This window comes from Pyrgilauda ruficollis, unplaced genomic scaffold (genome assembly GCF_017590135.1).
Source record: "Pyrgilauda ruficollis isolate IOZ18807 unplaced genomic scaffold, ASM1759013v1 scaffold3, whole genome shotgun sequence".
In the NCBI taxonomy this organism is placed as follows: domain Eukaryota; kingdom Metazoa; phylum Chordata; class Aves; order Passeriformes; family Passeridae; genus Pyrgilauda; species Pyrgilauda ruficollis.
Genome location: NW_024524377.1, coordinates 25,886,924 through 25,914,347, shown reverse-complemented (window position 1 = coordinate 25,914,347; position 27,424 = coordinate 25,886,924). Strand labels below are relative to the sequence as shown.

The window sequence follows — 27,424 nt, the reverse complement described above, 5'->3', positions numbered from 1 at the left end:
AAGCTTGTTTATTATTGCTGTATTACATGCAGTTTCAATAGAAAGAGCTTTTGATTTCTAAAATTGTTAACAGTTCTCTAAAATGAGATCTGCAAATTTATTACATTTTTCTCTGTGTGCATTCACAGCATCTCACTTACCAAGGCAGTAGCAAGTGTATCATCTGTATCTCAATACAGTATCAAACACTAGAGCCGTAAATTAGCCACCGACTAAACCCAAGGATTCTAGAAAGAACCTGCATGGGCTAGATCTGGATTTTCTGTATAACAGCTATATAAGGATTAGTGTGCAGGACTGCACACATGGCACTGTATTCTGGATCCTTAAAATAAGGACTAAAGCTGAATATTTTTTATTTCTATAGGAAACTTAGGAAGTTTTTATAGCAGGTGAAGTGAACCTACCATAGTACTTCAACATTACAAAGGCACAAACCTATTTTACAAAAAAAAGAAGTATTTTGCAGCTATACAATACAACTTTTCACATTTTATAACTATGTTAAACAGAGAAAAACATTTCAAGAGAGCCATGTGTTCTGCTAGTTACTACTGGAATGCAGTTTACTCAATGACTTATTAGCTATTTTGGAAAATGAGTATCTGAATATAAAGAAATGGCAATTTAAAATGAAAAATGTAAACAGTATTTCAGGAACAATAAATAGACTTCTGTTGCATAAGATCTGAAGCAGGAACCAAGAATGCTAACAAACCAGAGAATTTACATTTTACAAGAAAAAACAGCCAAACAGATAGACAAAAATACCTGAGAGACAATTTCAGTAACTTTCTGCCTGTCCAAGTTTTTATCCAGTGTTAATAAAACAGAGTATGCTAGAACTAACCTTCTGCAATGGAAATGTAACATAAGCAGACAGCAGTTGCTAGAAATTCTAGTTGCTAGAAACTCTAACAGCTAGCTCAGTAGAAAACCAACCAGTTCTCAGCCGAAGATACCAACCAGTTCTCCTAAATTCTAAAGGGGTGGAAGCTAAAAAATTAACTTAGTTTGCTAATATGGAAATGTGAGAGCCAATGCATAAAGGTGATTTGCTATCAGTTACTGCACGCCCACAGGGCACATGGGGATACATTCTCTCCTAGCATGAGTGTGGAGCCTCACTATTATCAGTGGGAAACTGCAGAAGGTCAAGAGAACTTTCTCCAACCCCCCAAATCCTCATCTGAGGATTTATAGTAAACTAAACTACTTCTGTTTAACAGCATGGGAATCTCCACATTCCAGAAAGCTGAACTAGCAGAATAGGACTGTGCAGTGTAAAGGAACAAGAATTCATGAATGCCAGAACATCAAAACAGCACAACTGTAGGCACTGAGGAAATGTAGCTCTTCCCCAGTACACATTTAATTCAACTCCAGGGATTCACACAGGTAAGTCAGTTACATCTCAACAGTGCCTACAGGGAGATTCAGCTCCTGAAAGGTTGGTTCACTCACTGCTGTCTGATGTCACGCCACCACTCTTGGCAAGCACTCTGAACAAAGATGAGCTACACTACAAATGAAAAGGCCTCAGTATTTCAAGTGACTGCCAGCTCCTGGAGGAAAACCAATATTCAGAGTTACTTGGTTTCTTCTCAGTCTCTCAAACCAAAACAAAGCTTTGTTAAGACCTGAAGATACAATCCTAGCTAACAGTGCCTCCAGACTGATGTAACACACCCCACAGGGGAACACTGCAGGAACACACAGTTAAGTGCCTGACACTGAGTATCCTCACAAACAATCAAGTTCACATGCAAGTAAAAAGAAAGCGAGTGATCTCTGAAGCAAAGGCCATGGGATTAACTCATTATCAACAATCCAACATCTGCACCAATTAAGAGAAAATAAACTACATTTTGTGGGTGCCTGGAATAGAGCCACAATCTGATGACATGTGACTGCACAGTATTTGTACACTTTCAAGCAATTAGTTCAAGAGACTTCCCTCTAAGCACTCTTCTTTGAAATTAGCACTCACTGTAAAATTTACTTCTTGAATCTCTGAAGCACAATTAAAAACAGGCAAGTCACATTTGTAAACAAAGTGCAGATTTAAAAAATACAGGCTTAAGACTAAATCTCCAGAATCCTGGGTCAAACGTGTGTTTCCTGACACAAGAAGTAAGGCTCCAACAAAACAATCTTTCTTTGGTACCTTCAGAGACAAAATTTCATTTAAAAACACTTACTAAGTAAAAATTCTTCCATGGAAACGAACTGGCTTTGATGAGCCAAGATTTTTGTGATAAATTTGTATTGACGAGATCTAAAATGTGAAAATTAAACAGAACTGGACAGATGTGTTTAGTGGTACAGACTTGCTCAGAAACATGAGAACCTAAAACAAATGAATACTTTCCCCTTCAAAAACAGGCTCTACATGTCTCCAAAACAAGGGTCGACTTCTTTTGATACTGGTAAAAGAATCTACTACACCTGCTACAGCAATAAATTGTTAAAAAAGAAACTATTAAAAATATATTTGTGTACATTTTTCTACCTAGCAGAAAGTGCAAAGTCACTTGAGGAAACTTGCAACCAAGACCTAATACATGGCATCTCCTTTTCTAACAATTTCAAACAGCATAAAACCAGAACCAGCATCCAACTCTCTTCTTGGACAACATCATAAAGCACAACTGAACGCCAGAAGAATCTTTAAAGACATTTACATATCATACATGGATTATTCACTGACTACAGTGTCTGTTTGGCAAGACCTCTGAATGATTAAAAGGAAGAAAGTACCAACAAGACAAATCCACACAAAAAGAAAACCCCCAAATTACTACAAAACAGATAAAGCTGAATAACTCAAGGATATTTTAGATACAAAAAATAAAGGCTTCAGTGCTACAGAAGCAATAAACCATACCTTGCAATCCTGTAAATACAGAGGCTGCGTTTTCAACCTTTGGGGAATCTGATTTTGTAATGAATAGAAGGAAACCTTAGGAGGTGAGGGGAGAAACAAAAACTAAACGAACAGCACACCATGACCAAAAACCAAAATTATTTTCCTGAAATTAAGGAAAAAAATAGTCCTTCATCTCAATTTGTGATACTGCCAGGGAGTTCGTTATTTTCATACAGACAACAGAAAACCCCAAAGCAGCAAAGAAATTTTCATTGCTTTTTCTAATTCAAGTAGTCAATTCATTCCTTTTTCAATAGCTAAAAACATACTATAAAACCAAATGCATATGCAAGAAAAATATTAGAATGAGAACAAATCATTATTAAACTAGGGGTCCAAATTTTATTTTAAAAAGTTTTTACTTCAAACACTAAAATGACACACAAGTAAAACACCTTATAAAAGTAGAGAATACTGATAGCAAGAAAAATTAAGCTAGACAAATAATTTTGGACTGGAAATTAAATTCACATAGATTTAAACAACTAGATTTTATCCACAGTACAAAAATGCTGTATGTGGCAAAATGGCTTCAACTTTGTAACTAATGTATCACTGAAGTTTATGTAACCCAGAAATTAAAGGTGATGTTATCTCTTCAGTAGAAGTAAGCTGGTTTACAGTCTGGGTTAGTAACTGGAATACATACAGCAGTCTGTGTTTCAGAAATCACCCTCCTGTCCTGTAACAGGGGTTTTATTAAAAAAGGAAGTGCAGGGATAAAATTATTATTTAATGTGTTTTTACCTGACCAAATTACAAAATTTCAAGGTATTACTTGACAAAAAATAGTGGTATTTTAACTGGGGAACCTGCAAGGAAATGTCAGAAGTTAGGAAGAACACACCCACCCTGTAACAGGTATTTTAGCAAAATACAAATCTAAAAACCCCAGCGTTTTACATCTGTAGAAGGCACTGTAAAGTTTTATCTTCCATTCTGTAATCTTTTCTAGGATGAAACTGATGACTTCATGCACACTGAGGTTTCAGACTCACAGATGAATGATGCAGAACATTTCTTCTCACAGAATGCGACCTCAATTCCTAAAGAGAGGGAAAAGTGCTGGGTTGTTTCTTCCGTTCCAAAGTGTGTCCCATTTACTGCATTAATAATGCTTCAATGAATAGTTACAGTCCTCTATTGCATCAGCTGGACAGATTTGGTTCAAAAAGGAAAAACACATTTTTCTTATGAACCTAGGTCATGAAGCCCACAGTGGCAGGAAATACCCTCCTTTATTTACAAGCATGCAATCTTAGAATGAGTTCAGAATTCTTTTACTGAAAAAAAATAACCCAGTATTGTTCATTTATCATACAGTCTTACTAAAGGATGTCAAGGTATTAAAGCAATTGTATCGTATCCTCTTTATAATTGGATGGGGAAAATTTATTTTTACAAAGTATTCTGTGAAAACCTATGCAACCAATTCAATTTTTTTTTTCCTTCAGCATTCTCTGTAATGTAGATTAGAGCAATGCTTTACTATGGTACTTACAATAACGTTGACATTAAGTTTTTAGTCACATAAAACCTGAGCTAACAACCTGAAAGCTGTTTTATTTGTAAACTGAGAAGCAATGGACTGTGCTTACATAATTTTTCAGTGGATACCACCAACTGCTGACAAAAGGATGACAAGATGCAGAAAACACAGCTACCATTTTAGGTAATGGTACAAACAGATTTTAGAATACTTGTACTATTCTGTTTCTTCTTCCAAAGATCAAACTCCTACAGTCCCCCTATCTCAGCTGCTCTATATCCCAAAGGTACACTGTCCATGCCCTTACTCTTTACTTAACTATGTCATATGACAGACTCAGAATGTCCTTTTTTTCTAACCTTATTTCTTAGGCCAGGCCCTTTCATCACTAACTTCTTTTTTGTTTTTTTTTTTTTAATTTAACTTTTTACTCTCCCTTCTGGCTCTGATGGCTTCCTAATACAACCAGCTGCAGTTCATACACCTCTACCAGGATATCCAAACCACTATAATCTCAATATATCAGTCTCTTTTCTTTAGCTACTAACTCCCCATCATGTTGTGCACTGCTTTTCAAAACTTCCCAGGTTCCATACTTTTCAGTTTTCATAAGCACTTTACAGGATTTCAACCCCAATGTGTTTCTCTTTTTCTTTAGTTTAACTCTTATTAGTATAGGTAGGACACAAACACATTCTCTTTGTCTACTGAGAAAATTATGCTCAGTTTTACACTGGTAGGCTTCTAATATTTGTTTAAAAGCCACAGCTGGGGGTAAATCATACAGGCACATCTTAACATACAGCAAGGCCCTGCTACAAATCAGTCAGGTATTTAAAGGCTATCAAGTCAGAAATTGACTCTAAGATGTGCAAAACACATATTGCTCCCTAGGCCTCCTTTCAACAAAATCCTAATTTTTTAAAAAAGTGTAAGCAACAAAAAGGCAGCATTTTCACAGTAAAAGCATGTTTGAGCACCTGCCACAGTGCACCTTCCCTATAAACACAAGCTACTGGAAATTGCACAAAATAGGGAGAAAAAGGAAAGAAGTTGTCAAAAGGAAATTAAAAAACAGTTTTCAGAAACAAAAGAATCATACACTGGAAGTACAGAAAACTGCATTTTTACTGAAGGAAAACAATCCAAACCCATACAAAACTTAGGCAGTTTAATTAAAATGATGGAGTTTACATATACATTACCATCCCAGGAATGAATGAGACTGATTATACAGAGTTTGGTTTATGAAGACAATTATCAGCAAGCATCAAACTGCAGAAAGCAGGCAAGTGATGCTGCAGACTGTGCTAGAACTGAGCACGTTTTATTATTCACTAACTCATAAATAGCAAGCATTGCAATGAAACAACTGACCCCAAATGCCACAACTGGCAGCTGCTAGCTGTTATGGTGATGATGGATCTCAGCCACACAGGAAGGACTGGTCACAAAAAGAAAAAAAAAAAAAATTAATCAGTAAAGATAGATTAGAGTGGCCCAAATGCTTAAATAGTGAATTCTCTATAGGGTCATCCTGTAAAGAGAAAGCAAAAGTAAAAAACCACTGAAATGAAGTAAGAGCAAACAAACAGAAAAGAAAAAGAGAAGTTTGTAGAGAGGACACAGAATGAAGTAACATGAGAAAAAGCATGCATTCCCTGTACCTTTCCATGTTAATATCAAATTAGCAAGTGGAGTTTAAAATAGCCATTTTAGAGGAAACAGACCTAGCTGCCACTAGTGACAAGTCTCTTGGCAATCATATAACTAGAAGTTTAGATTCACACATATCTATAAACAAAAGCTTAGCCTCTTTCAATTTCACTTACCTGTACAGAAAACATGCAGCAATATTTTTTGTTGTTTCAGATGGAATATCAGACAATAACATGCAGTACAAGCATAAAATAACTTTTCCCCAAATGATTACACCAGAACTCTTATGACACAATTTACGTAAACCTACTTGTATGTGTATCTATACAAACATTTACAACCCGTGTACATTTATATGTATTATACACACTGCACACAAATCTTCCCCTATTACTCTTAACTGCAGAGAAAAACAGTGTGCTATGTTCAGTTAAAGTTACAGAACACTCACCATGCAAAGGCCATCATGCACCATTATGATCTGAATGCAAGCATCCATGAACTATAGCACAAAACACACTTTATTGTCTGGTACTGTTGATGCCACCCAAAAACACTGCTTGACACAAAATATGGGAAAAGCTGTAACTGCAACAGACCAGAACCATGCCTATCCCTAAAGAGGACACTGCAGCTCAAAAGGGTAGATAATAAAAAAAAAAAAAGGCTGAAAGCATGAAATAAAACAAACCCTACGCACCCACTCAGTCCATGTGCCAGAACCTTTTACACTTTGCTCACTGTGTAGACTGCAATTGTGCGCTCAGCTCCTCAGGCCTCACGGGGCTACCTCATATACACACAAAATATACAACTAACATTTACCAGGCCAGCGTGCCAGAACCTCAAATAAACACTTAACAAAACCAAACTTAATTCACAGATATTTGTCCTGGGCCTGAAATCAAAGATCACAAATGTCTATCCTTACCCAAGGTTCCACTGTTACTATAGCCCAGGTAACTTTTACTACCAGACACTATTTAACATATACTCTTTGGAAGAATCTAAACACTCATCTCCATATTAGAAGATGATACAGGATCTGAAAAATACAGTAGAGATAAGAAATCTTCTCACTTCCTAAAAAAAAAGGTGCCACCCGGCAACCTTTGAGAATGAATGTTAGCCTTATCCATTTGTATAGATGGGAATATCTGGAGTCACTTCCACATGCTCATCAACAGAACATGCTATTAATTGCCAAAAGAATTAAGCTTAAAGCCAATATATTCAACATCATTAGCAAACACACGAACACAGGGAGGAGAAAAGCATTTTTGATTCAAACTTGATCTTAAACACCAAACTTGGATCTCAAAATAATTTATAGTTGGAAGTTGGAATATGTTGTTTTCTAATTTTCATTTAGCATTATCAAAAACTAAAACCCAGCATTTTGTTGATGTAACTCAATAGTTACTGCTATTTGTACTGATGGTAGAACAGAGAGAATGGTGTGGTGTGAGCTGCATTTCAAAGCTGTAAGAAGTCTACAACTGACAAAAATATCTGGATACCAGCTGTAGCATCTCACTCTCACCACCTGTCTTACAGCTCCTAGGACAAAGCCCAGCAATTTTACTGGGAATACACAGTGCAATAGAGGCAATTAGCAAATTACCTCCGAGGCACAGTCATTACTTCAGGCATTACTACTGCCACTAGTTGGCAGTTTTCAAGCAGCACATATTTGTTGGGGTATTTTAAGTATACTACAGCCACGAGGCAGTCGCCTTCTGCAGCTGGGGAGCAGGTGGTAATACCACAGCCACTTGCCTAACACATAGCAGTGTGCTGACAACATTTGCCTTTTTCAATCATTGGTGAGAGCTCTGCCACACTGACACACAATACAAGCTGATCACATTCATTACCTGGGAAACATATTCAAACTCCAAGTGGGTATGTGAAAAGGTAGTATGAAAATTTAAAAGGGAAAGTTATATTTTAGAACTATTAATTAGTAGTAGTTCTAGTACATGAAGCTAACTAAATAAATAAAACCTAAACCACAAAGATTTTAAAAATTCAGCACCAACCTGTAACGACTAAAATTATTAGAATTCAGTAAGTCTTTGGAAGGGTTTAACTATCTGTGAATCTACTTGAGACCTGAACAGAGTAGAGTTTTAATTCTAGGTAACAAGACTTCTGAGAAAACAGGAAGGAATGAGCAAGAAATAGAGGGTTCTTTATTCCAAAACAACACTTGGGTGACAGCCCCCTCTGCTGGAAATATCTAGTACATATTGTTACACAATAGTCTGGAAAAATGCTAAAAGCAAAATAAGTTCAAAATATGTGGAAAAGAGAGCTTATAACATGACTTTTATTCACTCATGTTTAGTCTTCCACTTGAAGCTGAGTAAGCACCTTTCACAGAAGAGCAAGTGCTGTAACATCGAGTATAATTACTGACAACTTTAGATCTCTGTCATCAGGCAAATCAGTTTTGACATTATTTCATAAATGGCATCAACAGCCTTATTAATTTCGGCAAGAGCACCTTAAACTGGAAACCAAAAAAATCCAACAACTTGCACCAGGTGGCATGGAATAATACTCAAATGGTCTTTCTAAATCAGAACTGCACAAGAAAACACCCAGAGGTGACTGACTGGGACAGTTTTTCATTTTCTGCGTTTCATAATCTCAACTCTTCGCAACACGAGGCGCTTTTCTAAGCTGAAGTAATGAATATAAGGCCAAAACCCAGAGAAAGAAACAAGGATTTGTAACCATCATCTTAAAGAACTGAAAAAGGGTCACCATTTTGTCTTAAAATGTTTCTTATTTGCAGTTTACTTTGTAGCTCAGTCTTAAAATAACTAGTCATGTTTTCATTTCTTAGCTTCCCCAAATAGTTCCAAAACAAGACAAACAGGTTTGTCCCTCTGTAACAAAACTTCAATTGAAGAAAAATCTCGTTTTCTCTCCAATATTTCCTATTTCCTTATGTACCAATTAATTAATAAAACAACCATTCCCCTCTTGTCTTACTATCACTGCTTCAAGAAAGAAGACAGCAATACTGCCATGCTTTCTGTAACTATCTTGGTTTGATACTCACAGCGGCAGGCATGGCTATGTGACTCTGGACATAGGGCTGGTGATGTAATGTTTGAACTCCATGATCAGAATACAGCTGGCATTAAAAAAAAAAAAAAAATTAGCAAAAAAGCTTGTTTCACAATGTTAAGTTTTTTAAGCCTTTCATAGGAATTTAGAATCCTTAAAACTTCAAAATGTGGGCTAAACTACTGACTTTTTTAAAAACACAACTGTAATATTTAAATCTATGTTTTCCCCACAGATTAGCAAAGTTTAGTAAACTTAATTTATCTTAAATCAGTGTCAAAAATCACTTTCCTTGACAGAAGTAGCAACTTCTCCGTTAAAAATTTCACTCAGCTCTAATGGGAACAGTGTTTAAATGTGCAGATTAGCACATGGAAAATGCAATTCCCAGCAGTATCATACTTATAAAATATTTACATACAAGTAATACAGACTGTTCTTGGAATTTTACACCATTCTTCTGAAATCTGACACACAGTTTCCTTTAACGTGAAAGAATTGCCTACCTGTAAACCAAGAGCACATTATATCCAAATATTCCTTAAATAATTTCATCTATTTTCTTAGTGCTCATGGTTTTCAGATCTCTGTATACCTTTATATCAAAATCATGAAATAGTAAGGTAAAATAGTACTGTTAATAAAATTATGATTGTAAAATAAATACCAACATTCATGTACCTTCAAAAAGGAAGAAAAACCCCCATAACCCAAGCCTTTCATTATTCAGTATCTTTGTAGGGAAATTAAATTACTTCAGCAAGTCAGAATTTTCCACTTCAGATGTCTGAAATACCAGTTTTGGAATTTTTCTTGTAGTAATAAAATACCCATTTACTTTTGGAATCATACTTGCTTACCAGTATTAATAATTAGATGTCCTAATTTAACATCTCTTTTGGCCTCTCTGCTCATGGGGAATGAATATTAGAGAAGTACCAATTAATACCAAAGTGAAAAAGTGTGTAATTCAGTTTTTCCTGTAGCCATCTGCTATAATTTTTAATATACAATCATGAAGAGATTGATTGAATGATTAAGTATATTTTGCTTAGTTTTTTGATTCTATATCAGTAACATTTCTAATGCTTAAGAAATTTTTAAAGTACAATAAAGCACTCTTAATTAATTCAGATGATCAGAATATTTAGAAACAAGCTTCTACTCACAGAATAATTACTTTAGAAAACTATTGTGGTTCAGCGATATCCAACCCAAGATTCCAAATAACGAACTCCCATTTTATTTAAACATTACTTGCAAACAAAACCAATTGTCAAGTCCTCATATTGCTGTCTGTAATATCTTTGTGACTCTCTAAAATATTTCAGAATCAAAGCATTCTCCTAGACAGGAAGAGAAGTTCTAACTTGAGGACACCTGAAATTATTTAACATCAACGTAAGCACTGGAACAGTTGACCTCACTGCTCTAACAGTCAGTGCTCAAAATAAAAGGCTGTATTTTTCAATCACAAAAAAGCACTTCAATTTGCAGTACACTTTTTTACATTTTTAAAAATACCTCAGGAACTGCAGCTTCCATTAGGAGAGGTGGAGATATACATCCACCTTCCTGGTTAATTCCTATTGGCTGATAAAAGACTTCAGATGGTTGCAGATACAGAAGTGGAGGTGAAGAGGTAGGAGACTGAAACAAAACACATTATTCTAATAAATTTTATAATTTAAGCAGGATAAAGAGAAGAGCTTATTTTACAGTCTTCTTTGCTACATATAAACAAAAGATAAACCTTTAAAATAAAGTGTCAAATTAATCTTTAATTACTTAAAGAAACTAAGCAAGAGGGAAGTGGACAGAAAGGCCAGGTAGCATAAGAAAAAAAAATGTCCTTTAATTTTACATGATTTTCAGACTTTATTTACATTTTGGAGAGCATTGCAAAATCCTAAAACTTGCAAAATTCACATTTAATCTCAAAATCACAGAAACATACTACGGTTAAACTTTCCCTTACAACATCATTACACTAGCAAAACAAGTTTTTTATTTTGAAATAATTAGAGTATCTCCATAATTCAGCACCTGATTTCAAAGCAGTAGATTGATCTGTTAGAATGGAACAGACCATAGCTGGACAAGGCTGGCTGCTATTAAAGTAATGAGGCTGCATTGTAACAGCTCAAGCTTAAGGTGTCTTGGTCCTCCCTTCAGGTTCAAACTCTTCAAGTCCCCGAGTGTCAAGATTTCCATATTAAGTTGCTCTTTTACAAAACAGATAAACTCTCCCCAAAAAATGACTAAGTTTAGAATATCTTATTCCTACTTCAAGGGCCTGGGTCTAATTTCACCCAGTGTGTGTCCAGATGCTCCTGCTAACTCTACCCCTATGAAATGTCACAGTTATCAGTTAATTGTTAATATCCATTTCTTTAATCAGGTGAAATTTGGTAGTTTTTACCCACTTCTAAAGAATTTGTTAGGTAATTTGATACAAGCATTTTGCTAATGGAAGGGGAGGGGAAGATGCTTTCCCTACGTCAGACTTACATTTAATGTTTCAACAGATGCTATTTTATGCCTTCCATTGTAGCAGTAAATGTTGTAAATACATTACTAAAATACAGCAATTAATACTAATTTCAACCAAGTTGTGAATAGTGGGAAATCTCACTCTTTGATAAGCACAGCATACCTTTAAACTAGGGGAAAAGTAATGGTAAAATGCTGTAACTATGAACTGTATTTACCTGTGGAACAGACCACTGCCACTGACTTGAAAGACACTGTGTTGGTGCCTAAAATTGAACAAGAAGATGTCACTAATGTGGTGAAGAAAAACACACATAGAATACTACTATTCTCAAATCTGTAATTAATTCTTAACTAAAAAGAGGAAATATGATTTTCACTAAGCCCCAAATTACTCCAGAACATGGTTTTGCTCTGCCTCAAACTTGACCATTTCATAAACTTCAAAAACACTTAAGTCAGGCTCTCCACAGAGGTGCTCAGAGCACATGAATCAATGGACCCAAGCTGGAACACTAAAGAAAGTAGCTTTAAGGGAAAGGTCTTTATGATGAGAAGGTCAAGTGTAGGAAAAGGCTCTCCAGAAACGTTGTGTGGAATCTTCATCATTGGAACTACTTAAAACCCAACTGGACAAGCACCCAAGCAACATGTTCTAACCAGCCCTACTCTGAGCAGGAGTTTGGCTTAGATGATAAGCCAGTTGTCCTGCAACACACAAGAAAATGTAATTTATTAAACTTTCGTGTAGTTACATAAGCAGAATAAACTGTATTCTACAGAAAAGTCTTCAATATGTTTAAGATAAAATATGTTTCACACTACTATTACAAACTATTTCCTAAGAATAAACAGACCTTGGACAGTGCTGCAAATAGTACTGCATGGCTGGAGGATTAGTGATGGTCTGAAAATCTTTTTCAAACAGATACCTGATAATGGTACGTAGGAGACTGATAAACAGGTGGAGCAACCATCACAGGTGAACTGGAAACAGAGCGAGACTTCAAAAGAAAAGAAGTTACAAATCTTAATGCAGCAATTTCACCAACTGTCACTCGTATTACACACAGCTCTGGAGTACTATAACACTGAGCCACCCCCCACCCTTTCAAAAATGACTCACAAAATTTTAACCTACAACTTAAACTGCTTCAAATCCAGTGTCTCTAACAGCTTATGTTAGATCAAACAAAAATCTCTGGCATACTCACTTACACCTTTCTAGAAATCACTAGGCCATCACTATCTAGAGATAGTAAAACTCATTCCTGGGGCAAGGCCCAGACTGATTATGAACTGTCCTGTTCAATAGGTCACACCAAAGGAAAAGTGCTCTGTAGAAGCAAAATAAACTGAAGTGTTATTTAAAAAAAAAAACACCCAGAAAAACAAAAACAAACAACCAAACACAAAATAAAGTCTAATATAGGGAAGCCAATTAAACATCTAGCATGAGGCATAGCTGAAGCAAATGAAGCAGAAGGGACTTGAAAACACTGCAGCTATCTTGGTCAATAGAAAAGCATAAATACCAAAATAAATTCCTTACTGGCCATGGCTGCTGAACAGGAGAGACTTCAGATGTATGAAAATAAGCCACTCCATTATGGTAAACATATGGATATCCACTCGAAGTGGTCAAGTACATTGTACCAGCTTCTGGTGATACAGTAGTAGTTGCATACATTGTACCAGCTTGTGGTGTCACAGCAGAACCTGGAATAAACATTAAAAAGCTTATTTGTAAATAACTTTTTTCAGATGTGTACACCACGAAAAAAGAGAAGATCACTTTTGATCTTCACAGAAAGAAAACATTCAAAAGAAAGAACAAGGAGCAGCTTGTCTAATGCCATCTCAACTCCCCCTCAAACATGACCATGAAAGCAGATGGCCACAGGATGTCTCCAGAGCTAGATGGGAAAGGCTGCAGAAGTTGACATCCATACAAATAATTAAACACAACACATAACATGGGGAGATTTCTGGAGAGAAAAAAAAAAAGGGGGAAAGTTAATTCTGTAGCTGAAGCTGAAATCGCAGAATAGTAACATAGTACAGAAAAAAATCAGGGAGAACACAACGTAAACAACATCACTAAGTAAGTTTTAGTTTTTCATCTTGCCTTGCAAAGGTAAAAACCACCATGAAGTGCCATTTTATGAACAGACAGAACACTGCAGAGATCACCAGAATGCTCAGTGGATGACTAAGAAAGGTCCCACAGGGATTCAAGAGCTTTTATTGATAGTAAGAGTTTGACTAATTCCTAGAAAAGCCTTTAGACACCTAGATACAACACAGCTGATAGATTATCCATAGAGAGACTAAGATGTTTGTTAGGATAATGTTAAGCACACCTTAGGAAAACTAAAGGCTTTTTTAGCTCCAGTAAGCAATTTGGTATCTCAGATGAGGATATCAACACAATCCCGTGGCCAACAATCCTGTCCACTAGCTACCAAGTAATTGCACAAACTTTCTGCCAGTGTTGAATAAGTCTCTGGCAAAGAAAAAGGAAATCTTCCTCATCAAACACAGAAAATTCACTAATGAAAAAATACATTTCGATGCTGGGGAAAAAGCAAACCAAGTGGCTCTCCCAATTATGCTCAAAGCTCTCACCCCAAATGATCCTATGACAGGAGAACTAAAAATAATTTTGCTTTACAGTATGAAAGACAAATGCTCTATATGTGGGCTACAGAGCACAGCAGTTTATTGTCCAGCTCTCTAATTCTGTGGAATATAATGGAACCCACAGCTCTACAGTGACATTTTAAGTCCAGGTGTTCTGGCTCCATGAACCCAAGATGACCTGCAGTAGGACAAAGCATCCTGGTGACTGAGATACACGATGACGTGAGAGCAGACATACTGAAAACAGGCCCTAGGATGTGTCTGGATGGCAATATGATCTTATATCACAGATTTATCCTAGGCATGAGAGACAACAGGTAGGTGAACAGTCTACAAATAAAGATCTCAAAAGAACGCAGCAGCTTTATTTGAAAAGCTTTTTTTAAGGATTTTTTGTTTACCCCTCTGTTGCCTCATGTCTCAGTTAAAACACAGAGATATGCCCCTTTTCTATCAATTTACACAATCGTTACAAGAGTCAGAGGAAAGAACTTCCACAAGTCAGGCAACACAACTGAGAAAATACAAGTCAAAGATGGAAAGTGAAATAAAGCATACCAAGAAAATGGCATACAATCTCATGATGATGACTGAGCAAAGATCATACTGAGTAATTTCTAGAGCAAAGAAACTGTACAGTTTGAACAAGTATTCCACTCTCCCAGGCAAACAATAACCCATACACTCACACAAGGGAAAAGGGCATACTTGGGCACAAGCAGGGGAGGAGGCAAAACTGCCTGTCTTCAGCAAGTGTGTCTGCACCAACAGCAGTAGTGTACACAATGACCACTTCTAATAGAGCATGACAAATTAAAGAAAGCTTCAGAATTAAATTCTTCTTTATTCTGGCCTCAGAATGAAGACTAGCAAAAGGATGGGTTTTTCCTAACTGTTCCAAAAGGTGCCATAGGACAAATACTGCAGCAAAGTCCCAAAGCACACTTCATTGCCTGCTGCAATGCTACTTAAAAAAGAATTCTATTTTACATTTCTGACACACAGCCCTTACTGAAGACAACTGACAGATCTCATCTGAAAAGTTGGTGATTTATAGCCTACATTTTCAGTATCCATTCAATAGCTTAGAACAAACAGCTCAAAAAGAGAGTGAGGACTACAACCACTCATTTCTTATGGTTTCTACCAAAGAAAGCAAGATGCAACAATCCTAATGGGTTTTTAATTACACAAAATAATCAATGAATAACAATGCCACTAACCAGCAGAGCCTGCTTTATCCTTAGAACCTGTCAAGACACACTGAATGTTTAGATTTAAGATTCTGCCAGGCAACTTGAATTTCCATTCAGTTTGTTCCTACATAGGTAACTCTCTCCAATAAAGTAAAAGAAACAACATATTGAGAGATAAAAGAACCAAGACACCATAAATCTATTTATTTCAACATTTCCACTTGCATGCATTTACTTCCACTGCAAACCATTCTGAGCACATGCCAGACACAGCATTAATGCAGTGTAAGACCAGGCACATCTTGGTTAAAAACTTATATTCATATTGACAATACACAAATGCAAGTAAAAACACATACGAGCATTAGGACTCCGCACTTGTTTTCTTATTGCTGGTCCAATATTCAATTTCTTATCCTTATAGTTGAGCTTTTTAGCCTAGAATTAAAGAAATTAGACATTATTATTTTCTACACAGATCTAGGTATCTGAGAGGTAAAAAATAACTTAGTAGGTTAGACACACTGAGCATGAGAGTAGTTATGTTGAAACCAGATGCTAGGATATGTCTGGAACCTGGTGAAACTCCTCAAAGTCTGTTTTTAATACTAACACACAGTTAGTAGACTGCAACATAAAAGGAAGTTCTGGAAGCATTACTCAAAATAGAAGAGTAGGACAAAAGAAAAAAAAAAATCAGAGGATGATCAGAATTTCATATTAAAAAAATCTTATCTTAGCTCTCTTTAAACTATTTCAACTATCAGACCAAACTTATCTTCAAATGCAACTTTGCAAATAGAGGACCAGAGTACTCAGGCCTAGTATGAAATTAATCAATTCATTTAAGAGACAAACATAATGGGGACTGTCACTTACATCTTGTAAAATCTTCTGTGCCTCTTCTTGGGTTTCAAATGTAACAAAGCCATACCTAAACAAAAGTAACAAAAGTTAAGCCACTAAAGTTTGTATTTACAAACACAGCACATAGTTACTTGATATACAGTACAAGTGACATTACAAGGTAAATTAATGGGTAAAAAAAACAACCTAGAAGTAAAGATTGAATTAACTGCATTCTTAGCACCTTTTTAATTACATTCAAGTATGTGGCAATATACTGCCACGAATGACCAGCCGTTCTTGTTACTCAGCCGATGTTTTAAAATTTCTTCATTTCTATTAAAAAAAGATTTTGATCTAGACCTTTCACTTGTTGAGGTGACCAAGACGAGACACTTGGGATTTTTTTAAAGTTAATATTATACTGTATGTTGGTAATCACAACTGCATAATTAATATGGGTTATATGGACACACACACACACTGCAATTCTCAGATACTTCTTGGAATTTACTAAAAGGGCAAGAGGCGGGGTGACAGATCTGGGACCAAGTCTCTGAAGTCATGCAAGTGCACTCTCTGTACTAAGAGCTGCAGCTCAGCACATAACTTGCTGATACATGTTAAGCTCTGACAGCACTAAAGCTGTCCTTACTCCTCAGGAGAGGACTTAAGAGGTGAACCCTCATGCACATTCCTTTTTGCTTCAGCCCTCTTTCCTCCCTTTGCTGGCAGTGTGCTTCCCCACCTTATTGGCAACACCATCCTTTGGGTTACAGCAATGATTTTACTATGCAATCTTAATCTTTCTCTGTATTTGTTCTTTGTCATTCCTCCTACTGGTGACTTCCAGTCTCAGTCTCCATTGTAAGTAATCATGATTTAGCTCATGTTTTAAGTCATCAGATTTGTCCTCTATGCTGCTGTTCCAAAAATCTTCACAGAAAAATCTGTTACTGCCATGCACTCCAGCACAATCAGGTGTATCTCAGCTCTTCCTCCACTTTTGGCTCCTTTCCATATGGGCTTTCAGTAATAGAAATATATTTAATAACTAAATAACCTTGCTAGGATAATCTACTTAAGTGATAGTCACTAAGAAAACCTGAAAAAACGTCAACTATTGATTCTGTCCTAGCTACACACAGCTTCATCTTACAACATGACTAATACAGTTTTAGTTATGCAAATTGGAGACATATATAGAGATATTATAGGGCAAGAACAGATTTTTGCACACACAGAATAACTGAAACATCAGTGATAAAATATTATGAGCTATTAAAAAAAATCAATCAAATTTACTATAGTCAGCTTTCTGTTATTTTCAATTTCCACAATACACTTATTCTACTATACCAACCCCTTTGATACTCCAGCTCTGTCATTTATTATCTTCACTTCTGTCACACTGCCATACTGAGCAAAAAATTTCTTCAGGTCATTTTCATTAGTCTAGTACAGTAAATCAAGAGGGGAAAAAAAAGGAAAAGTTGGTTTGCATAGTCATTCAATTAATTAGTTCAATGTTTACCTTAAGACTATTAATGTATGTACTTTGGATGAAGTTTGCTACAAACTAATTATAACCCTGCATATGAGGACAGAAGAATGAGCCTCAGGGCCCACTTAACTACTGCATTAATTATTCAACAGTAATTCTAGAAACTTCTCATTAAAACTTCTCATGAGTAGATTTATGCAACAACTTTTACAGTTAAGATCAATGAAGCAGGGGTGCTAGATCTGAATTTTAATTTCTGTTAATTACATGCTAGAGCAGTTTACAGTACAAAAAATCACTGCCATGCTTTCAACTGTAACACAGCAGAGCATATAGATATACACAGGTCACACAAACCCCCCTAAACCAGAGGGATTTAGTGGTCAAATCCATTGAATATACCATGATCCCTCTTTCTGAAGTGGTTTTGACATGAGAGTCTGCAAACACGTACAGGCATACTATACAAACTCCCCACTGTAACTAAGAAAATGTTATTTCAATGGAGAGTGGTCTAAGGCAACTTGGAAGGAACTGCCCCCCTTCCAAGTATGCAGAGAATAAGAAACTTTCTAACGTAAAGACTCACCTAAGCTTTGTGAACACTCCTCTGCCTTCTATGAATATCGCTTTACAATGTAAGCATATATCACATATGATGCAGTAAGCATCATGTTTGAGTTTTTTGTTCTACATAGCCCTTAGCTAATGCTACACCTCACACTGGCAGAAGCATAGTTATATGCACACACCATTCATCTATACTCTCCTTAACTTCAAGTATAACAAGTACTGTTTTACTTCTTAGTTAATGACTTTGATTGTTTGCACACAATTTAGGGAATCCTCTCCAGCACATCAAAGGTTTACGTGTCTCATACAAGCCTGAAATTGATTGGTGCCCAAAGTACTACCCAAGGACATAAGAGCTTGCTACATGGAACTATGAATTCGGAAAGACAAAGGTTTATGTGCAGAGCAGTGCATTGATGCAGAGTAAGAAGGAAATGCTGTTCTAAGATGCACAGTGAAATCTGCAAGAATCTGTGCAACCATAATATTTAGAAACTTATGCGAAACACATGTAGGACTTGCCTTTTCCTGCTTAAGATAAGACAAAGGCATCTGTCAGATTCTTCAAGGAGGGTAAAGACTTAGCATTAGCCCTTGTCAGTGACACATGGCCTGCACCCCTAAAGAAAGGGCTCTTCAGACCAAGATGAAAAGGTTCCCAACTCTTAACTTCCCTTGCTGAATTGTTTCTCTAAATTTGAGAGACCAGGTGTTTCCTCTTGAAAACAGGAATCACTGCCATGGTGATAGACAAAATGGCAAAATCATAAAAGAGCTTGCTAGAAAGCAAGTAAGTTTTTTGTGGATTAACGGTCTCCCTTTTCCACAAAAATAAAGTCAATAGCTTTTCCACCACCCCAAGTGACTTGAATAAGACCTTTGGCTTAAAAAAATACCCCAAAAACCCCAATACTTTTTGCCACGAGATTGCCAATAGAAAGCAATTCAAGACTGACATATAAACCCTATGAGGATAAGATCAGAAATTTAAGGCTGTATTTGGTATAAAGAATCATACCAAATGGAAGAGCAACTAAAATGGCTACAGAGGTTTCATCCTTTCTATTTCCTCATGCCTCTGCAAAAAAACTCCATCCTCTTTATGATTACAAATGTTTAAACTGCTGTTGAAAATACAATTTCATAATAAATTTTAAAGTATCAGCAACTGAACCAAGTGAAGAGACCCTTCAAAATGATCAGTATGATAATTAATAAAAATGTTGATGTTAGACAGAAAAGTATTTTAACCTTTGAAATTGCAGTGAAGACAGAAGAGAGTAGGAAAGGTCTTTTTATAGCTCCAGAAATTTGCTTACTATTGGTGCAAAAAAGCTACTGTGCCACTTTAATGAGGTCTAAATGTACTGAAGGTCCTGCACATCTTAAAATATGAACACCTCTATTTGAATTATCCCTGCCAAATAAAATAATAGATTCTGGAATTTCTTGCATTTGTCATGCAAAACAGTCTGAGTGAATTGTCAATTCTTGTTCCTCTTCAAATGAGTCAGTAATCAGAAGGTCTAGGACGATTAATGCAGGGAAGATACTCTTGGTGGGAACAAAGCAACAGCTAAGCAGACCAAGCACGTTTTGCAAAAGTCAATGGCTTAATTAATTACCTAAAGTGGGAAGAGAGAAAAATCCTTAACCTTAAGCTTATCACAAACGTTAAAAGCAACTGAACAAGGTAAGAGTGGCCCAACGTCCACTGCGATTTAAAGATTTTAGGGAATACACAAAGGCACGAGCTTTCTAAGAATTCAGATCAATACTGCAAATTACCCAGAGAAGTTTACATACTTCTTTTAAAAACAAACTCTTGCCTTTAAGAAAATTACTATGGTGAGGAATATACACACTGTAATTCTTTGTGTGAACCAGAAGTGTTAGAGGAACAAAAGCCACTGACGTTTGCCCACAGGCTATATGAAACATTGTGACAGTTTATTAAATTACACTAAGTGGTATACATAAACAAAACGTTCTACATGCATTTCTGCCACCAGCTCTGCTGATGACAAAAGCTATCTTCTATGAAAAAAGAAAACTCTGAAGAAGTGGGGTGTCAAAAGGTTCTAGCAGCTAGGGGTACAGTCAACTTTGTAGGACAGTTACCCAAATGATGGCTTAAAGCTTTACTCTCTACTGTAGGTTTGGCTATTAAAGTAAAGAAGACTTACCAACTAAACAAATACACATGACTATGTCTCTCTTTTTTCCCCTGTTGATTTTTATACTGTTATAATCTAATAGCAAAAAGAGGGAAGAATACCTTAAAATCAATTCCTCCAACAAAGACACGATTTGGAGTAACTGTTCCAAACCTTGGAGAACCGATCAGATTATTTAACCTCACCGGTGACACAGTGTTGGGACATGAAGGTAAAGATTCTGTTTGCATCTGATCAGTGGCCTGCTGATTGAAAGAAAACATTTTCAAAATCTTACACATTATTTACCAGTAAATGAAGCAATTCTCAACAGACAATACATACAGAATTTTTCAGAAGGCACAGAAGATGCTGAACATTAACCATGTGTTTTTATTCAGAATGTAGCTCAGTGTTTGAACACAAGCTCAATCTTAATCAATTCAGTAAATTGGTGAATACACTATGGTCTGAAGTCCAGTGTTTGACACTCTTCCAAACTGGACACCAATCTTTGTTCAATTTGCAAAGCACCCTGCTGCACAAATTTCAGGTTATCAATTCTATTACACAACGTATCTTCTCTCTACTAGAAGCCCTTATTTTCAACCTACATAGAATGGACATTTTAAACTCAATCTGTGCTCTCACATACATCTACACAACTCTATTCTCTGCAACAGCACCTGGTTAATTTTCCAAGTGCTGAGCACCCATAATTCCACCACAGGTAATCAACAAGCTCCACACACCAGATGAGAACAGGTCTATTTTAATTCAACACCCTCCTGGCCTACAAACACAGCGGTCTGAACAGAAATTCCTCCTGCAAAAGAACAATCAGATTGCTCTCGCTCCAGTAAAGGAACATAACTCAATGGGATATCATGGAGATCATTATTTGGTGAAGCCTGCCTGATGTTTTAACTTGCAGCATGCTTACACTTGTGAACTGTGAAACAATTTTATTGTAAACTCTTTTCAAAACAAAGTAGTAGTGCCTTATAAAGTCAATCCTAACTGTGAAGATGATAGCTGAAAAGCAGCCACATGGTGTTGTCACTAACTTCTCCAACAGGATTATTTAATACTTCTTTAGCTACCTAAGAGTTACTCCTACTAATTCTAAGTAATGGGTTAATGCTATTATTGTGGATATCTTAAAGACAATAAATCCAGCTTAGTTCACACAATTTCAGTTTTAGAGAAGACACAAGTCCTTTCTGAATGTACTAAAACACACACACTTGGGGCAGAGGAAAAACCTGAGGTTGTTAACCTGATCTGTTCAAGAGAATCTAATATGTATCTCTCCTACTGGGAATACTACCCTAGAGTACTAACCTGAACAAACCTCACCTCTAGTAGGCAAGGAACCAACACAGTCACTACAGTCCCCAAGAGGATTTCTTTTTGCAGCAAAAAAACTCCTGAGGGACAAGACAGGTTACATTCTCCATCTCTCACACCAAAGACAAGGCTCCAACTGTACAATCATCTGGCAATTGTCTTCAGCACAAAAACTTCTGCATTCAACTTTAACAATTAACAGTTGACCGAACAGCAAAAATGTATTCCTTACTTTAAAGAGCCCAAATTGCTTTATCTCTGTACACGTTTTAAGAGCTGATATATTAAAATAAGCTGCAAATGCAAATACCCCAATGGAAGTAACGAGGAATGAATCACAGCACTTAGGAACTCACAATAGTGAATACCGTAAATCGCAGTGAGTTTAAAGTGTTGCATGTTAAAATTTGTATTGTGATAACACCTCTTTATCATCAGCATGGCAATAAGAGTATTACAAAAACCAGATACGTGGCATCAGCACACCACTTGCCTAAATATTTTTCTACTGTTTTGTAAACTTCCTTTTTACCAATTTTCCCAAATAATACAGATATATACATTCACCAATATTTTTATCGATTACTTAGTGCGTCTGGCAACTGTTCGTTAGCAGAATCACTATATTCATTTTTGCACTGAGCACACCCCCAGTTAGACAACCTAACTCCACGAAGGCCTGGTGATTAAGCGCACTTATCTCCCAAAACACCTCTACTTTCCGCAGTCCGTGTGCTGTAAGGTCCGAGGCAGACCCCGTTGCCCCGGCACCGTGTCCCGCACACCCGGGGCCGCCAGCGGCTTCTCCACAGCCTGAGGCCGCCACGGACAAAATGGCGGCCCCGCGCGGGCGGGCGCGAGCCGGGGCGCCCCAGCGGGACGGCCCCGCTGCCCGCCCGCCCNCGCCCTCCCGCCCTCCGGGGCGGCTGCCCGGCCCCGCGGCCCCGCCGGGCTCCTCACCGCGCCCTCGGGATCCATCGGTCCTCGCAGCCGCCTCGGCTCCCGGCACGTTCCCGGCACGCGTCGCGCTCCTCAGCTCCGCCTCGCGCCCAGCTGACGCGCGCCGGCGGGGGACGGGCCTGCAACGGGCGGAGGAAGCACGGCCTGGCGGCGGCGTTAGGCGCAACACTCAGCGCGACGGAGCGGCCCTTCCTCGCCCCAGCGCCCCGCCGGCTGCCCTTCCCTCACACGCCTCAGCCCGCCTTTCCCGGGGAACTCTCCCCTTCCCCAAATCCCTCTCCCCCCAGTCCTTGAGTACTTTCACGGGATGGCTGCGACGGGGCGGCCGGGCGTGCTTCTGCCCCGGCACCTCCCCGCCTCGTTTTTTTCGTACTTTAAAATAAAGACTTCAAGGAAGAGTACCTTGACAATGTCTAGCTTATATTTTAGTTGAATTCAAATATTTGTGTTTTGCTTTATGCAAATTGTACCCATCCCACCTAAACCACACAGCCCTTCACATCATGTACGTGTCCCTGAAGCACAGCACAGACTTGCAATCCTGACGGGACTCTACACTGCTCCTTAATTTTTTGGTGTTGCTTCAACACCTATCAGCTTCTGCAACATTACTCTTATCACACAGCATAAAAACCCACAATCCTAGAAAAGTTTCTAATAATTCTGTGCCTGCAAGATATAACAATGTAATGCTTAACTCTTACTATTGGTTTTTGGGTTTTTTTTAGCTGAGAAAATTGTATAAAAGTAAAGGTAATTTTAGCAGAGCGGATAGGATTTTTTAGAAGTACTTATTTTTGTGAGATTACAGAACTCTATTGAATTGCATTCAGAATATATTCAATATATTTTATGAATATTTATCAGACAGCAACAAAGCTTATCTTGAGAACAGCGCTACATTTTAATGATGTGAAAGGCAGAATAGTCCAAACCTTTCATGTGCTTTATATCTTGATTTGGGGAATTTAAAGTGAGAAAAGCTAAAAGAATAAACAAACATTCAGAGACATGAAAGTGTATTTTTCATAGTTTTAATTGTTGTATCTTCTACATTATACCTCCTCCTTTAGTTAAGAAACCCAAATCTGGGACATTTACATTCAAAATAAGACAGTTGTGACAAAAATGGGACTTTTGCAAATAAATGAGAAAGATTGAGCTATTTTTTACTGCTTTCAAACCTGAAAATTCAACACACCTATAAATGCAGCAAGATTAGGAGTAGAGCTGCTAAAAAATAGTGCCACGCATACAAGATTTGAATATCAGAACAAAGGCTGCTGAGCTGCCCTGGTGCTGCATGGCTGCTTCATTAAGGGACTTGTTTCCTGGTTGAGGGAGCCACTCTCAAAGGAAGTCAGGAGTGCGACTGTATTTCTGATTCCACATGTCAGCAATGTATATAGAATGAAATGATCTCCCCTGCTGTTCTCTCCCACAAATTAAAAGGCAGTGCTGGACAGTAAAAAGGCAGTAAAAGACAAGAGGTCTGACTATGCTGGTTCCTGTAGGTTTTCACCTTTTGTCCTTTTTTTAGCATCAGAGAAAGAGGTTAAGTGAGGAAAAATAAACTGAAGAAAAAGCAAGAGAGAAAAATAGGGAGAAAAAAATTAATTGGGAGGAGAAAAAGAATTCTTCAGGCAGAAAAAGACAAGTATATTTTATGAGTAATACATGGGTCTTACAATGAATTGCTATTTCACTGATTCACTGACCTTGAAAAGACCTGCTACCTTTTTTGCTTCTATTATTTTTATCTGTGGATAACAACATTAGTTTTCCCACAAGCCTTTTAAGATCCTTTCACGGAAATATAAGCATTAATATATCCTTGTCAGAAGGTGTACCTTACTTACTTCCTACTCTGAAGTTCATAAAAATGTCTCTTAGGATGTTACTAGAAGATTGGCTTCTGTCTGTATTGCATACACAACTGTATTAAAAGAAAAAATAAAAATATGTATCTTATGAAGATGTACACACTAATTTTTCTTATGAAAAATTTTCTTGTGACTGGATTCTCTACACCCTGAGCCCAAACTGAAAAACCCAAGAGCTCTTAGGTATTCAAGGACTTGGAGGAGGCCTCTCGAGGCAGTTAACAGTGCTTAGAAGCACTGATGGTGGTCACCTGAGAAGTTCCTCTGTGTAAAAGTTATGGTCAGTGCTATGTGAAAAATGCAGAAGGAAGTTACTAATTTCTGGTAAGTTTTCCATTTATTCAAGTGGGTGTATTTCTCTTATATGATATTTCCATATTGCAGGACCTTTTCCCACATTTCCCTTTCTTGGATTGGGCACATCTCTCTGAGCTGTGACTTCTCACTCCCTCCCAGTTTCCACCATTCTCTCTAACCTTTGTCTCTAGCTTCTACTTTGTTTCTGGTTGCCCTAACAACACTCCTGCTCATCTCCTCTTGTCTCTGTCCCCCTAATTTAAAAACAATTACTAGATACATAGGAAAAACAAGAACTCAAAGCATTGATTTTTAAAATGGATTGCTAATCTTTTCCTACTTAACACTGAATTTGAAGAGGTTTTTCCATATTGTTTCAGTTAGAATCTAGCTTTATGAGATCACTTATCTGTGTGAGTGAGTACAGGATTTTTATGCTTTGTTTCTATTTTATTTTGCTCAATTTGCAATTTACTCTTTTTTTCCCTACATTTGATAGAATACAGGCTCAGGGCATCTGTGAGCTCTGAAATGTTTTTTACCTTTTGCTTTCCATTCAGATCAAGGGAGTTTAAGTGTTTGGACAAATAGGTAATTTAAATTCCGTTTGTGTTATTTGTAGTGGTTCATAGTAAATAATCCAGGGTAAGTTTTGGCCCACACTGTGGACCTCGGGATTTACAAAACAAGAAACACCATTCTTTCATTCTTCCTTAGTTTTTTCCTATCCTCCCTCAAATCACAAAACTTTGAAAAGTGCTATATTCAAATATGGCTCCCTGAGCTTCATTGTGTATAATATCTGCTCATAAAACCATTTCTTGGCATCTTTGAACATCAAACTTGCAGAGTATATATGAGAAAAGCTCTGCTGCCTTTTGACATCTGCATAGCCTGAAGAGTTCATACACCTGAATCTCCCAAACCTTGCTACCAAGTCTGACTGTACATCTAAGATGAGATGAAAAGAAGGTAACTGGTTAGAATTAGAGGATTCTTCCAAACCACAAAGTAAACATGTGACTCTAAGTTTGCCCAACACATTTTATCTGTGTATTTGGGAGTAAAACACTCCTGGCCTTGTGTTTGCAGAATGCTTCAGTTGTGCTAATCCTGATGTAAGATACAGTGGGAGTTAGGGTATAGATTTTAACCAACAGCTGATTGAACCCCACTCAGAAAAGACGCAGATAAACAGTGGTTAACAATTTTCCCAATTTATGCATGCTATACTCCTACAGTGGCAAATTTCAGGAAAATAAGCTTACTTAGATTAGTCATTAGGCTTTTTTTTTACATGTCCTTCTAACCTGACATTAAGGTACGTGAGATTTTTCAATAAATTAAATGCACTTTATCCCTGATGGAAAATATTTTTAATCTTCTTAAAATCCTACTCAATTAATACCAGAGGAATTTAAGTTATTTTGAGGATTACATTGTGATCATATTCAGATTGCTTTTTTTTTTTTTTGAGGTGACTTTTCCTAATGAATTGAGAGAGAGGGGCCAACTCTGCACACATGAAAACAAACTAAACATAAATGTTTTTAGCCGTTTTCAAATTAATGTAACCCTGTGCTTGGAAGTGGTATCAAGGACTAGACCACCCTGCATATAATTTTAGCTTCAGTTGAAAAAGGAAGATTTTACAGGGTATCTGTTCCCTGTTTGCATATACTATCACTTTAAATCAGTGTAGTAGCTGTCAGAAATATTGCTGGGAAATACTGTCTTGACTTTTTTCACAAGAAACCAGCTTTCTTTGACATGAGGAAAATGTGGCTATAGCTCTTTCCTTGTGAGGCCACTCAGGCACAGGTGATCTAAAGACAGCAATGTACTTTTAACACTTACTTGCTTCAGGTGCATCTGGTTTAGCATTTTTGTTTGGATCAAGGGACAGTTTTGAAGCAAATCTCTGGATTATCCTAATTTACTGACTTGGTTCACATCATGGAGTAGTTTCTGAGTGCAGACTGACATTCCAGTGGAAACCATGATCTATTGTTCTCTTATCCAATGTGCAGATCTTCCATCCTTGGGACTGGACCTGTACCAGAAGTGCCAATGGAATGGATTTCAGGCTCTCATCACCAACACCCTCCCCACAAAGACCCACTGCTATTGGGTTATTTGATACTTTCCCTCACATCCTTGTCAGGACCCCTCAGAAAGAATTTAAAGGAATTCTTTTTTCCTGGTGGTTAGGCTACTGCATAGAACCCCAATGATCCAGGATGCTCATGATTAACTTGTTTATGTCCAAAACTAGTTAGGCAATGAGGAAGGTTGTATGATTAACAGACAGAAGAATAGCCTAAATTCCATTCTTGGTATATTGATCAGATTTTCTCAGAACTCT

At 37.3% G+C, this 27,424-nt stretch overlaps 1 protein-coding gene across 1 annotated transcript; it reads right to left on the bottom strand.

The window, feature by feature from the left end:
- Positions 1-5,844: 5,844 nt before the first annotated feature.
- On the bottom strand, positions 5,845-20,826 carry BOLL (boule homolog, RNA binding protein). The gene is made up of 10 exons (XM_041473301.1): positions 20,692-20,826; positions 17,700-17,791; positions 16,370-16,424; positions 15,850-15,928; positions 13,204-13,370; positions 12,584-12,655; positions 11,870-11,917; positions 10,683-10,808; positions 9,151-9,225; positions 5,845-5,862 (listed from the first exon to the last, which is right to left on the bottom strand). Exons 1-10 carry the CDS (start codon positions 20,818-20,820, stop codon positions 5,845-5,847), a joined length of 861 nt encoding a protein of 286 aa, XP_041329235.1. The 5' UTR covers positions 20,821-20,826.
- Between the last annotated feature and the right edge of the window lie 6,598 nt (positions 20,827-27,424).

Coding starts and splice junctions, on each gene's coding strand:
- BOLL (XM_041473301.1), bottom strand. CDS start 20,820: ATGCAAACAGAATCTTTACCTTCATGTCCCAACACTGTGTCACCGGTG. Junction 16,425..17,699: donor AGAGCTGGAGTATCAAAGGG/GTTGGTATAGTA, acceptor ACTTTTGTTTAG/GTATGGCTTTGTTACATTTG. Junction 9,226..10,682: donor TGGAAGCTGCAGTTCCTGAG/GTATTTTTAAAA, acceptor TTTTAATGCCAG/CTGTATTCTGATCATGGAGT.